Source organism: Ranitomeya variabilis, chromosome 8 (genome assembly GCF_051348905.1).
Source record: "Ranitomeya variabilis isolate aRanVar5 chromosome 8, aRanVar5.hap1, whole genome shotgun sequence".
NCBI lineage: Eukaryota > Metazoa > Chordata > Amphibia > Anura > Dendrobatidae > Ranitomeya > Ranitomeya variabilis.
The window spans coordinates 143,855,858-143,871,856 of NC_135239.1; the positions used below are offsets into that span (position 1 = coordinate 143,855,858).

The following is a 15,999-nucleotide window of genomic DNA, read 5'->3' on the forward strand; positions in this document are numbered from 1 at the left end:
ACCGGAGCCCCTGGAGAGCGGTCGCATTTCCGATGTGACAGCTCTCCACGGGAGATCATCGTGGGACACTCGTTATTAAATGGATTACATCGGATCAGGGAGTATACTGTTGGTTTATTATTTTTAATTTTTCTCCAGGTGATCGAGGGCTTTGGGGATTAGCTGTACGGTATGTACTGTATGTTGTATGTACTGTATGTCTACATGTGTGTATGTTTTTGGTTTTTTTTACACCTGAACACAGTAGCTGGATGATGGGACTACTACTATCCCATCATGCGGCTACCTGTCACTGTAGTAGGCATAGCCGGATGGGACTAGTAGTCCCATCGGACGATGCCTGCCTACACACAGACCCACACGCACACACACAGCCCCGCACACACACACAGCCCCGCACACCCGTGCACAGATACACACAAACACCCGCACACAGCCCCGCACATCATCTCCGCACACAGTCTCTGCCCAAACACAGTCTCCGCCCACACACTCTTCCACCTCCCGATCTGCAGCGTTTCTGCACCCATTTACTTCCCTTGATTTAGTTAAATCCGCAGCAAAAAAGCAGTTTTAAAAAGATCTACGGTTTTGCTGCGAAGTTGGGTGCGAGAAACGCTGCAGATTGGGAGGAGAAAGATTGTGTGGGCGGAGACTATGTGTGTGTGCGGAGAAGATGTGCATGTCTGTGTGCTTGTGTTCGCATGTATCTGTGTGTGTGTGTGTGGGTCTTGTGTAGGCAGGCATCGTCCGATGGGACTACTAGTCCCATCCGGATATGCCTGCTACAGTGAAAGCTAGCCAATGATGGGACAGTAGTAATCCAATCATACGGCTACTGTGTAAAAAACAAACCAAACAAAACACATACACACATGTACATACAGTACATACAACATACAGTATATACTCACCATACAGCTAATCCTCGACTCCCTCGATCACCTGTAAAAAAATAATAATAATAATAATAATAATAATAATAAACCAACAGTACACTCCCTGGTCCGATGTAATCCATTTAATAACGAGTGTCCCACGATGATCTCTCGTGGAGAGCTGTCACATCGGCAGATGTGACTGCTCTCCAGGAGCTCCGGTGATACAATGACAGGAGGTAATCCTCCGCACTGTATCCCTCCTCTGCAGTGAGTTCAGCAGAGTTCATACTTTCATTTTTTTCATTGGAAAATTCTCACGCAGCAGTGCCGTAAAGTGAGAACATGAACTCATTGAACCCTCAGTGATAACACTGCAGGAGTTATTGTCTCCTGTCAGTGTGTCACTGGAGGCCTATAGAGCTGTCACATCTCCTGATGTGACAGCTCTATAGGGGAGATCGTCGAGGGACACTCGTTATTAAATGGACTGCATCGGACCAGGGAGTATTTCTGTTGGTTTATTTTTTTCAATTTTTTTTCAGGAGATTGAGGGCATCACATGGATTGGCAGAAAAATAAAGGTGGCAAAACTGTGTGGTGTTTTATTTCATTAAAATACTTTATTCTGCATGTGTGTGTGTTTATTTAACCCATTAACAACTATAGGATTAGTAATGGATAGGTGTCTCATTGACACCTCTCCATTACTAAGCTGGCTTCATGTCACCTTACAATTCAAAGGTGACATTAACCCCCTATTACCCCATATGCTACCACTACAGGGCAGGGGGAAGAGAGAGGCTAAGTGCCGGAATTGTCGCATCTTACAGATGCGCCATTTCTGGGGCGGCTGAGTGCTGGTGTTTGCAGCCATGGTCCATGGTCCCTTCCTAGGCTATGAATATCAGCCCACAGCTGTCTGCATAGACTTTTCTAGCTATTATAGGTGGACCCCACATTGTTTTTTTTGGGGGGTCTCCCTATTTTAATAGCCAGTAAAGGCTAAATATACAGCTGCGGGCTGATATTCATAGCCTGGGAACATCCATGGATATTAACCCCTTCCCAGGCTATAAACATTGGCCCCCAGTCGCTGGCTTTCCCGCTCTGGGGCAGAAAACTGCGCAGGAGCCGACTCCATTTGTTAATTTTTTTCTTTATAAATTAAATAGATATTGCGTTTAAGGCCGGGGTCACACTTGAGAGAAACTCGCACGAGTCTCTCGCATCAATACTCGGCACTGCCGCCGACACTTGGGACCAGAGCGTGCGGCTGCATGTATTTCTATGCAGCTGCATGTATTTCTATGCAGCTAAATGCTCCGGTCCCAAGTGCAGGCAGCAGTGCCTGGTATTGAGGTGTGAGTTTCTCGCAAGTGTGACCCCAGCCTAACGAAGATTTTGTGTGTGTGTGTCTTTAACTCTTTATGTACCATTTTATTATGTTTATTACTAAACATCGGGCTTGGTATTATCTATCGATAGATATATCTATAGCTAGATGGATAGATATATCTATAGCTAGATGGATAGATACAGGTCCTTCTCAAAAAATTAGCATATAGTGTTAAATTTCATTATTTACCATAATGTAATGATTACAATTAAACTTTCATATATTATAGATTCATTATCCACCAACTGAAATTTGTCAGGTCTTTTATTGTTTTAATACTGATGATTTTGGCCTACAACTCCTGATAACCCAAAAAACCTGTCTCAATAAATTAGCATATCAAGAAAAGGTTCTATAAATGACCTATTACCCTAATCTTCTGAATCAACTAATTAACTCTAAACACATGCAAAAGATACCTGAGGCTTTTAAAAACTCCCTGCCTGGTTCATTACTCAAAACCCCCATCATGGGTAAGACTAGCGACCTGACAGATGTCAAGAAGGCCATCATTGACACCCTCAAGCAAGAGGGTAAGACCCAGAAAGAAATTTCTCAACAAATAGGCTGTTCCCAGAGTGCTGTATCAAGGCACCTCAATGGTAAGTCTGTTGGAAGGAAACAATGTGGCAGAAAACGCTGTACAACGAGAAGAGGTGACCGGACCCTGAGGAAGATTGTGGAGAAGGACCGATTCCAGACCTTGGGGAACCTGAGGAAGCAGTGGACTGAGTCTGGTGTGGAAGGAAATGGGCTACAGGTGCCGCATTCCCCAGGTAAAGCCACTTTTGAACCATAAACAGCGGCAGAAGCGCCTGACCTGGGCTACAGAGAAGCAGCACTGGACTGTTGCTAAGTGGTCCCAAGTACTTTTTTCTGATGAAAGCAAATTTTGCATGTCATTCGGAAATCAAGGTGCCAGAGTCTGGAGGAAGACTGGGGAGAAGGAAATGCCAAAATGCCTGAAGTCCAGTGTCAAGTACCCACAGTCAGTGATGGTGTGGGGTGCCATGTCAGCTGCTGGTGTTGGACCACTGTGTTTCATCAAGGGCAGGGTCAATGCAGCTAGCTATCAGGAGATTTTGGAGCACTTCATACTTCCATCGGCTGAAATGCTTTATGGAGATGAAGATTTCATTTTTCAGCACGACCTGGCACCTGCTCACAGTGCCAAAACCACTGGTAAATGGTTTACTGACCATGGTATTACTGTGCTCAATTGGCCTGCCAACTCTCCTGACCTGAACCCCATAGAGAATCTGTGGGATATTGTGAAGAGAAAGTTGAGAGACGCAAGACCCAACACTCTGGATGAGCTTAAGGCCGCTATTGAAGCATCCTGGGCCTCCATAACATCTCAGCAGTGTCACAGGCTGATTGCCTCCATGCCACGCCGCATTGAAGCAGTCATTTCTGCCAAAGGATTCCCGACCAAGTATTGAGTGCATAACTGAACATTATTATTTGATGGTTTTTTTGTTTGTTATTAAAAAACACTTTTATTTGATTGGACGGGTGAAATATGCTAATTTATTGAGACAGGTTTTTTGGGTTATCAGGAGTTGTAGGCCAAAATCATCAGTATTAAAACAATAAAAGACCTGACAAATTTCAGTTGGTGGATAATGAATCTATAATATATGAAAGTTTAATTGTAATCATTACATTATGGTAAATAATGAAATTTAACACTATATGCTAATTTTTTGAGAAGGACCTGTATATCTATTGATAGATAGATAATACCGTACATACTCGAGTATCAGCCGACCTGAGTACAAGTCGAGACCCCTAATTTTGCCATAAAAAAACTGGGAAAACTTATTGACTCGAGTATAAGTCATATGCAGCAGCTACTTGTAAATTTCGAAAACAAAAATAGATACTAATAAAAGTAAAATTAATTGAGACATCAGTAGGTTAAGTGTTTTTGAATATCCATATTGAATCAGGAGCTCCATAAAGTTCATGATGGGCCCCATAAGATGCTCCATCTTAAAATATGCTCCATATAAAGCCGGAGTCACACAGCGTAGGGAAATACGGTCCGTATTTTACATCCGTAATACGCAGAAATGATCCCAAAATAGTGATCCGTATGTCATCCGTAGGGAGGGTGTGGCAGCGTATTTTGCGCATGTAAACCTCCATATGTAATCAGTACAGCGAGATTTTCTCGCCGGCTTGCAAAACGGACATACAATGGATCCATGGGCTCAAATATTCATGAAAACATATATACAGTCTATATATATATATATATATATATATATATATATATATATATATATATATATATATATATATCAGTGAGACACATATATATATATTTATATATAATACAGTGCTAGATAGCTTAAAAGCCGGTAATTCAATTGCCGGCTTTTGCTATCTCCTTCCCAAACCCGACAGGATATGAGACATAGATTACATACAGTAAACCATTTCATATCCCTTGTTTTTTAACATATTCCTCACTAATAATGTTCCAAGTGTCTGTGTGCAAAATTTGGGGGCTCTAGCTGTTAAAATAAAGGGTTAAATCACGGAAAAAATTGGCGTGGGCTCCCGCGCAATTTTCTCCGCCAGAGAGGGAAAGCCAGTGACTGAGGGCAGATATTAATAGAGGGACCATGGTTATAGGACCCCCCCTGGCTAAAAACATCTGCCGCCCCGCCACCCCAGAAAAGGCACATCTGTAAAATGCACCTATTCTGGCACTTAGCCTCTCTCTTCCCACTCCCGTGTAGCGGTGGGATATGGGGTAATAAAGGGTTAATGTCACCTTGCTATTGTAAGGTGACATTAAGCCAGGTTAATAATGGAGAGGAGTCAATAAGACACCTATCCATTATTAATCCAATAGTAGTAGATGGTTAATAAAACACACACACATTAGGAAAAAAGTTTTTATTGAAATAAAGACACAGGGTGTTGTAATAGTTTATTAAACGCTCAATCCAAATGACGACCCTTGTTCTGTAAAAAAGGAAAAATAAAAAAACAACAATATCCCATACCTGTCCGCCATACAGTCATGTCCCACGCTGTAAATCCATCTGAAGGGGTTAAATAATTTTACAAGCAGGAGCCTGATAATGCAGCTGCCCCTGCCTGTAAAAACTGGGGAATGAATGGAAAGCAGGGGAACGTAGCTACCTAGACTTGCGGAGCTACGCCCCCTGCTGGCATAAACTCATATGAACTTGAGCGTGGGAATTTTTCTGAATATTTTCTCACGCTCGAGTTCATCTGAGGTTATACCAGCAGGGGGCGCAGCACCGCAAGTCTAGGTAGCCTATGTTCCCCTGCTTTCCATTCATTCCCCAGTTTTTACAGGCAGGGGCAGCTGCATTATCAGGCTCCTGCTTGTAAAATTATTTAACCCCTTCAGATGGATTTACAGCGTGGGACATGACTGTAACAGCGGAAAGGTATGGGATATTGTTGTTTTTTTATTTTTCCTTTTTTACAGAACGAGGGTCATCATTTGGATTAAGAGTATAATAAACTATTAAAACACCCTGTGTGTTTATTTCATTAAAATACTTTTTTCATAATGTGTGTGTGTTTTATTAACCATTTACTACTATGGGATTAATAATGGAGAGGTGTCTTATTGACACCTCTCCACTATTAACCTGGCTTAATATCACCTTACAATAGCAAGGTGACATTAACCCCTTATTACCCCATATCCCACTGCTACACGGGAGTGGGAAGAGAGTGGCCAAGAGCCAGAATAGGCGCATCTTACAGATGTGCCTTTTCTGGGGTGGCTGGGGGCAGATGTTTTTAGCCAGGGTGGGTCCTATAACCATGGTCCCTCTCTAGGCTATTAATATCTGCCCTCAGTCACTGACTTTCCCACTCTGGCGGAGAAAACTGCGCGGAAGCCCACGCCAATTTTTTCCGTGATTTAACCCTTTATTTTAACAGCTAGAGCCCCCAAATTTTGCACACAGACACTTGGAACATTATTAGTGAGGAATATGCAAAAAAATAAGGGATATGAAATGGTTTACTATATGTAAACCATGTCTCATATCCTGTCGGGTTTGGGCAGGAGATAGCAAAAGCCGGCAATTGAATTACCGGCTTTTCTGCCATCTAGCGCTGTATGAAATATAAATATATATATATATATATGTGTCTCACTGACATATATATATATATATATATATATATATATAAAAATAATAATAAAACCTGTCAGTGTGATTTTACTGTACACCGCACTGAATTACCGGCTTTTCTATAGAACACCGGTGCGTATTTCTCGCAATTCACACTGTTGGTCCGTGTGTAATCCATATTTTTCTCGCCCCCATTGACTTTCATTGGCGGATTTTTTGCGCAATACGCTGATAAACGCAGCATGCTGCAATTTTCTACGCCCGTAAAATACGGCAGAGAAATGTACGGCAGATAAGAGCTGCCCCATAGAGAATCATTGGTCAGTGTGCAATGCGTAGTTTTTGCTCCTCTCATACGTCTGTAAAACTCGCTAGTGTGACCCCAGCCTAATGCTTCATAAAAGGTTAAAGGGAACCTGTCACCCCCAAAATCGAAGATGAGCTAAGCCCACCGGCATCAGGGGCTTATCTACAGCATTCTGTAATGCTGTAGATAAGCCCCCGATGTATCCTGAAAGATGAGAAAAAGAGGTTAGATTATACTCACCCAGGGGTGATCCCGCTGCGGTCCGGTCCGATGGGCGTCACAGTCCGGGGCCTCTCATCTTCTTACGATGACGTCCCCTTCTTGTATTCACTCTGCGGCTCCAGCGCAGGCGTACTTTGTCTGCCCTGTTGAGGGCAGAGCAAAGTACTGCAGTGCGCAGGCGCCGGGAAAGGTCAGAGAGGCCCAGCACCTGCGCACTGCAGTACTTTGCTCTGCCCTCAACAGGGCAGACAAAGTTCGCCTGCGCCGGAGCCGCAGGGTGAAGACAAGAAGAGGATGTCATCCTATGAAGATGGGAGACCCCGGACCGGACTGCGATGCCCATCGGATCAGACCCCCCCCCCAGGTGAGTATAATCTAACCTCTTTTTCTCATCTTTGAGGATACATCAGGGGCTTATCTACAGCATTACAGAATGCTGAAGATAAGCCCCTGATGCCGGTGGGCTTAGCTCATCTTCGATTTTGGGGGTGACAGGTTCCCTTTAATGATGGCCCCATATGATGCTCCATAGAATATTATGCCCCATATAACGCTGCACAAAGGTTGATGGCCCCATAAGATGCCCCATAGCATATTATGCCCCATATAATGCTGCACAAAGGTTGATGGCCCCATAAGATGCTCCATAGAATAATATGCCCCATATGCTTTTCCATAAAGGTTGATGGCCCCATAAGATGCTCCATAGCATATAATGCCCCATATGCTTCTGCACAAAGGTTGATGGCCCCATAAGATGCTCCATATCATATTATGCCCCATATTATGCTGCTGCGATTAAAAAACAAAAAATGACATACTCACCTCTCATCGCTTGGGGGCCGAGTGCTGGGGGCCTGAGCAGGCGGGGACACCGGCGCGCTATGGTGGCCAGGTGCGGGAGTTGCCGCTGGCTCAGGACACCGACACTTGCGTTATTCACCTCTCCCACCGCCGCACGCCGCTGTGTCTTCCGGGTCTCTGCAGTGACTGTTCAGGCAGAGGGAGCGCACTAACCATGTCATCGCACCCTCTGTCCTGAACGTCACAGCGCAGCAGTGCAACGGGGACAGGTGAATATTGCATGCCCCTTCTCCCCGTCATACTCATCCCATCGTGGCGCGATCACTGCTTTTCGGATGGTCTGCGGCGTGCGTCGGCAGCTTGTTCCTGTGTTCAGCAGTCACATGGTACCGCTCATTAAAGTAATGAATATGCGCTCTGCCAATGGGCGTGGAGTTGCATCCATATTCATTACTTTAATGAGCGGTACCACTTGACCGTTGAACATAAGAGCTGCGTGCGCCAGAGACCATCGGAGAAGCAGGGAAGTGCAGAGACCGCGCCGGGAGTAGGTGAGTATGATGTGACAGCCGCCACTCCTGCCACTACCCCTCCCCTGCCGACCCCATGGGACAATGACTCGAGTATAAGCCGAGAGGGGCACTTTTAGCCTAAAAAAATGGGCTGAAAATCTTGGCTTATAATCGAGTATATACGGTAGATAGATCTATAGATTTATCTATCTATAGATCTAACTATCTATAGATCTATCTATCTATCTATCTATCTATCTATCTATCTATGATCTATTATCTATCATCTATCTTTCTTCTACCTATCTTTCTGTGTTTGTAAACATTATTGTTCAATGGAGTATGTAAATGAAGAGGTTGGACAAGAAATGACATCACAATTCTTTTTTTGGTTGTTTAATAATAGATCTTTATTTAGCGTTCAAAAACACATACAAATCCGCATGAAAAAACTCATGAAAATCCCCATCAAAAATGCATCAAATTCGCGCTGATTTTTACGTGCGTTTTCTGGCAAGAGATGCAGATTCTGTGCAGAAAATTCTGCAGGCAAATCTGCAATGTGTGCACATACCCATAAAATTTGCATTTTAATAACAGACTTGCCCATTTTCAAAGTTGGTTTTACAATCTGACACATATTTTCCAAAGTTATTAGCCACATCAGGACTAAGAAATCTTTTTAATAATTTATGAACTTCATATTGTGAAATTTGTTGACAGATTCACTGTAAATAACATATTCCAAGTTTCCAAATGGTTATTTATGTTCTTTGTTTCATGCTGAACTGAAAAAGAAGGATATTCATTAATTTATACTCACTTGCCATTTACTGGCCATGTTCGGGTAATGTCACTAACATAGCAGGATGCTTCACAGCCACCATCCAACAGAACCATCTCACCAGGCTAACGAATAAATAATAGGGGTTTTAACTCCTCACAATCACTAATAAACAGTTACTCCTACAATGCTCTATGTACATAAGAAGGTTGTACATTAAGAAAGGATGGATAATTAGGCCAGAATAAAATGTAGGACTTCTTAACTTAAGACACTTTATTTAACTAAAAATAATTGACCTGCGTCAGGTCCTTCAGTGACCATTACACCTTGATTATCCCATTTAATATCAATGTGTCATTATTTACTGGTGTTAACATATCTACTCTATAACTTTGAAGTCATCGAAATATATTACTTTTTAACCCCTTTAACACCTCAAGGCTGATTGCACCTTTATGACCAGGCCAAATTTTGCAATTCTAACCCGTGTCACTTTATGTGGTAACTCTGGAATGCTTCAAAATATCCAACTGAATCTGAGACTACTTTTTCGTGACATATTATACTTCATGATAGGAGTAAAATTTATTCAGTATGACTTACATTTACTTGCGAAAAAAATCGGAAACTTGGTGAAAATGTTGAAAATTTAGCAATTTTCAAACTTTATGCCCTTAGACAGTTACGGTAGGTCACATAAAATAGTTAATAAATAAAATTTCCCACATGTCTACTTTACATCAGTACAATTTCTGAAACATACCGTATTTTATAAGATGCACCGAGATTTTAGAGAGGAAAATAAGGAAAAAAATATTTTGAGCCAAATAGTGTGCAAAAACCTTTAATAAAATACAAAAATATAATTTTAACATTGTAGACTCAACAGCAGCATTGTGAGTAACATGTAAAAACAGTAACATGTACCGTAAGTGACAATAAGAACAATGTTCTGAATAAGTAGTGAGGAGAAACTTTAATCCTCAGGTACGGCACTCTTTTAGTTGGCAGGGAGCCCCAGGAATTCCTCATCACTACTGCCGACATCCAGGAAGCTCAAGTCCTCACAGTCATTGGTGTCACTTTCTTCATTGTCCTTATATAGCACACCATCGTCTGTGCCATCTAAGGCATTACTAATCTCACATTTTTTGAAAGACCGCATAACCGTTTCATCCTTCACTGACTGCCATGATGTTTTCACCCACTCACAAGCTTGATTGATAGTGGGTCTCCTCATTCAGCCAGTTGGTGTCAGATCATGATTGTCAGCAGCCATCCATTTCTTCCATTCATCTCGCAGGAAGACTTTGAGGCTGTGTGCACACGTTGCGTTTTTTCGCCATAAAAACACTATAAAACGCATAAAAATGCATACATATGCATCCCATCATTTAGAATGCATTCTGCAATTTTTGTGCATATGTTGCGTTTTTTTCCGCGAAAAAAAAACGCATCGCGGTAAAAAACGCAGCATGTTCATTAATTTTACGGATTTTTTTTGCAGATTTCCCACTATATTATTGCATTTGGAACCTACGAAAAAATCTGCAAAAAATCCGCACAAAAAACGCAAGAAAAACACGCAAAAAACGCATACGGATTTCTTGCAGAAAATGTCCGGTTTTGTTCAGGAAATTTCTGGAAGAAATCCTGACGTGTGCACATAGCCTAAATGGTTTGTTGATGGAAACATCGAGGGGTTGCAGCTGGCTGGTAAGTCCCCCTGAAATTACAGCAGATTGGTCTTCACTTTTTTAACCCCTTAATCCCATATGACGTACTATCCTGTCGAGATGACCTGGAACTTAATTCCCAGGGACGGGATAGTACGTCACATGCGATCGGCTGCGCTCACGGGGGGGAGCGCGGCCAATCGCGGCCGGGTGTCAGCTGACTATTGCAACTGACATCCGACACTATGTGCCAGGAGCGGTCACGGACCGCCCCTGGCACATTAACCCCCGGCACACTGCGATCAAACATGATCGCAGTGTTCCGGCGGCATAAGGAAGCATCGCGCAGGGAGGGGGCTCCATGCGGGCTTCCCTGAGACCCTCGGAGCAACGCGATGTGATCGCGTTGCTCCGAGGGTCTCCTACATTCTTCTCCCTGCAGGCCCCGGATCCAAAATGGCCGCAGGGCTGCATCCGGGTCCTGCAGGGAGGTGGCTTACCAGCGCCTGCTCAGAGCAAGCGCTGGTAAGCCTGCAGCCCTGAATGTCAGATCGCTGATCTGACACAGTGCTGTGCAAAGTGTCAGATCAGTGATCGGACCATATAACATGATGCCCCCCCAGGGGCAATGTTGTAAAGTAAAAAAAAAAAAAATTCCTAAATAAAGAAAAAAAAAATATTGTTCCCATAAATATATTTCTTTATCTAAATAAAAAAACAATAAAAGTACACATATTTAGTATCGCGGCATCAGTGACGACCCCACCTATAAAACTGTCCTGCTAGTTGACCCCCTTCAGTGAACGCAGTAAAAAAAAAAAAAAAAAAGAGGCAAAAAACAATGCTTTATTATCATACCGCCGAACAAAAAGTGGAATAACACGCGATCAAAAAGACGGATATACATAACCATGGTACCGCTGAAAACGTCATCTTTCCCGCAAAAAACGAGCCACCATACAGCATCATCAGCGATAAAATAAAAAAGTTATAGTCCTCATTTTTTCTATAAAATAGTTTTTATCGTATAAAAGCGCTAAAACATAAAAAATGATATAAATGAGGTATCGCTGTAATCGTACTGACCCGAACAATAAAACTGCTTTATCAATTTTACAAAACATGGAACGGTATAAACGCCCCCCCCCCAAAAGAAATTCACGAATAGCTGGTTTTTGGTCATTCTGCCTCACAAAAATCGGAATAAAAAGCGATCAAAAAATGTCACGTGCCCGAAAATGTTACCAATAAAAACATCAACTCGTCCCGCAAAAAACAAGACCTCACATGACTCTGTGGACCAAAATATGGAACAATTATAGCTCTCAAAATGTGGAGACGCAAAAACTATTTTTTGCAATAAAAAGCGTTTTTAGTCTGTGACGGCTGTCAATCATAAAAAAACGCTAAAAAAACCGCTATAAAAGTAAATCAAACCCCGTTTCATCACCTCCTTAGTTAGGGAAAAATAATAAAATTAAAAAAATGTATTTATTTCCATTTTCCCATTAGGGTTGGGGCTAGGGTTAGGATTAGGGCTAGGGTTAGGATTAGGGCTAGAGTTAGGATTAGGGCTAGGGTTAGGATTAGGGCTAGGATTAGGGCTAGGGTTAAGGCTAGGGTTAGGGCTAGAGTTAGGGTTAAGGCTAGGGTTGGGGCTAGGGATGGGGCTAGGGTTAGGGTTTCAGTTAGAATTGGTGGTTTCCACTGTTTAGGCACATCAGGGGCTCTCCAAACGCGACATGGCGTCTGATCTCAATTCCAGCCAATTCTGCATTGAAACAGTAAAACAGTGCTCCTTCCTTTCCGAGCTCTCCTGTGCGCCCAAACAGGGGTTTACCCCAACCTATGGGGTATCAGCGTACTCAGGACTAATTGGACAACAACTTTTGGGGTCCAATTTCTCTTGTTACCCTTGGGAAAATACAAATTTGGGGGGCTAAAAAAACATTTGTGTGGGAAAAAAATGATTTTTTATTTTCACGGCTCTGCATTATAAACTGTAGTGAAACACTTGGGGGTTCAAAGTTCTCACAACACATCTAGATAAGTTCCTTGGGGGGTCTAGTTTCCAATATGGGGGTCACTTGTGGGGGGTTTCTACTGTTTAGTTACATCAGGGGCTCTGCAAATGCAACATGACGCCTGCAGACCAATCCATCTAAATCTGCATTCCAAATGGCGCTCCTTCCCTTCCGAGCTCTGCCATGCACCCAAACGGTGGTTCCCCCCCCACATATAGGATATCAGCGTACTCAGGACAAATTGGACAACAACTTTTGGGGTCCAATTTCTCCTGTTACCCTTGATAAAATAAATCAAATTGGAGCTGAAGTAAATTTTGTGTGAACAAAAGTTAAATGTTCATTTTTATTTAAACATTGCAAAAATTCCTGTGAAACACCTGAAGGGTTAATAAACTTCTTGAATGTGGTTTTGAGCACCTTGAGGGGTGCAGTTTTTAGAATGGTGTCACACTTGGTTATTTTCCATCATATAGACCCCTCAAAATTACTTCAAATGAGATGTGGTCCCTAAAAAAATGGTGTTGTAAAAATGAGAAATTGCTGGTCAACTTTTAACCCTTATAACTCCCAACAAAAAAAAAAATTTGGTTCCAAAATTGTGCTGATGTAAAGTAGACATGTGGGAAATGTTACTTATTAAGTATTTTGTGTGATATATCTCTGTGATTTACGGGCATAAAAATTCAAAGTTGTAAAATTGTGAAATTTTCAAAATTTTAGCCATATTTCCATTTTTTTCACAAATAAACGCAAGTCTTTTCGAAGAAATTTTACCACTATCATGAAGTACAATATGTCACGAGAAAACAGTGTCAGAATCATCAGGATCTGTTGAAGCGTTCCAGAGTTATAACCTCATAAAGGGACAGTGGTCAGAATGGTAAAAAAGGAGATTTTTGTGTACTCACCGTAAAATCTCTTTCTCTTAGCCTCTAATTGGGGGACACAGGACCATGGGTGTTATGCTGCTGTCCACTAGGAGGCGACACTATGCATAATCTGAAAAAGATTATTTATGGCTCCTCCTCTGCAGTATACACCCCTGGACGGCATCAGCCTTCTCCAGTTTTGTGCAAAAGCAGTAGGAGGAACGTAACATGAATAACATAGACATGCCTATAAGAAGGCCACTATGTACGAGCTCAAAGAACAATATGAGAACTCAACAGTAACAACAGCCCGAAAAGGGCAACAGGGTGGGAGCTGTGTCCCCCAATTAGAGGCTAAGAGAAAGAGATTTTACGGTGAGTACACAAAAATCTCCTTTACTCTGTCGCCTCATTGGGGGACACAGGACCATGGGACGTCCTAAAGCAGTCCCTGGGTGGGAAGCAATGGACGAATATTGTGCAGACAGGCCCCTATACTTAGGGCACCGCCGCCTGCAGGACACATCTACCCAGGCTCGCGTCCGCTGAGGACTGGGTATGAACCCTGTAGTGTTTAGTAAACGTGTGTAGGCTAGTCCAAGTGGCCGCCTTACACACTTGTTGTGCCGAAGCCTGGTGCCGAATGGCCCAGGAGGCCCCTACCGCCCGTGTAGAGTGTGCCGTAATACCGGCTGGAAAAGGAGAATTCTTAAGGCGGTAGGCCTCTTGTATGGTGGATTTGATCCACCTGGCAAGGGTAGCTTTGGAAGCTGGCAGACCCTTGTGGCCGCCTTCCGGAAGGAGGAAAAGAGAATCAGACCTCCGGAAGGACGCAGTCCTAGACACGTATATACACAATGCCCTGACGAGGTCAAGCATATGCAGAGCCTTCTCCACTCTATGAACCGGACAAAGGGATGGTAGTGAAATTTCCTCATTGAGGTGGAAGTTGGACACAACCTTCGGAAGGAAGGATGGTACAGTACGAAGAACTACCTTGTCCTTGTGAAAAGCCAGGAAGGGCCATCTGCAGGCGAGTGCTGTCAGTTCAGACACCCTGCGTAGCGAGGTGATTGCCACCAGGAAAACCATCTTCTGGGAGAGAAGGCGGAGCGGGACCTCCTTAAGGGGTTCGAAGGGTGGTTCCTGCAATGCTGTCAGGACCAGGTTGAGGTCCCATGTTTCTAGTGGTCGTCTGTAGGGGGGAACCAATCGGGAAACCCCCTGAAGGAAAGTCCTTACTTGCGGCTTGGTAGCAATGTGCCTTTGAAAAAGCACTGAGAGGGCTGACACCTGGCTCTTAAGCGAGCCCAACGACAGCCTGACCTCCAGACCGGATTGGAGAAAACCAAGTACTTTGGGTAGGGAATAAGGGAGCGGGATCTGGCCACGAGATTCGCACCAGGTAAAGAAAGCTTTCCAGGTACGGTAATAAATCTTGGCAGTGGCTGGCTTCCGTACCCTGATCATGGTTCCAATGACGTCCGGCGAGAGCCCTGCCTGGGTTAGAACCCAGGTCTCAAGGGCCATGCCGTCAAATTGAGAGCCCCTGAGTTCTGGTGGTAGAACGGGCCTTGTGATAGAAGATCGTGGCGGTCGGGGAGACGCCAGGGGGCGTCTGCTGTAAGTTGTACGATGTCGGCGTACCATGTACGTCTGGGCCAGTCCGGTACAATTAGGATGGTTGGAACTCTCTCTTGTGTGATCTTCCTCACCACTCTAGATATCAGGGGGAGAGGTGGAAAAATATACAGAAGCTGGAACTGAATCCAGTCCTGAACCAGAGCGTCTGCTCCGAGCAACCGCAGATCGTGTGTTCTGACCATGAAGTTGGAGACCTTGGCATTGAAGTGGGATGCCATTAGGTCCACATCCGGGGTCCCTCAGCGATGGCAGATCTGGCAAAAAATTTCGGGATGGAGAGACCACTCTCCCGAGTCTATTCCTTGTCGGCTGTGGAAGTCTGCTTCCCAGTTGTCCACACCCGGAATGTGGACCGCCGAAAGAACCGACCCTGTGTCCTCCGCCCAGCGGAGGATGTGTGACACTTCTCGCATCGCCTGGGTACAGCGGGTCCCCGCTTGGTGATTCACATACGCCACGGCCGTGGCATTGTCCGACTGTATTCTGATGTGAGAGGCTGCCAGTAAGTGATGGAAGGCCCTCAATGCCAGGAGGATGGCACGAATTTCCAGGATGTTGATGGGCATGGTCGCTTCCACTGGGGACCACCAGCCCTGTGCCCTGTGGTGTAGGTGCACCGCACCCCAACCCGTCAGGCTCGCGTCGGTGGTCAGAACCTTCCATTGACCTGTGAGAAGGGATTTCCCCTTTGCTAGCGAGGTTGGCTTGAGCCACCAGTGCAGGGACCTCCTGGTTGAC

At 44.0% G+C, this 15,999-nt stretch overlaps 1 protein-coding gene across 4 annotated transcripts in view; it reads right to left on the reverse strand.

Annotated features, from left to right (window-relative positions):
• The window catches only part of XPNPEP3 (X-prolyl aminopeptidase 3), a 180,678-nt gene that overhangs the window by 74,045 nt on the left and 90,634 nt on the right, over window positions 1-15,999 (reverse strand). For all 4 annotated transcript variants that reach the window (XM_077276083.1, XM_077276086.1, XM_077276084.1 and 1 more), the window contains one exon: window positions 9,082-9,167. In XM_077276083.1, the coding sequence (XP_077132198.1) occupies window positions 9,082-9,167 (86 nt within the window). The remainder of the gene's footprint in view (window positions 1-9,081; window positions 9,168-15,999) is intronic.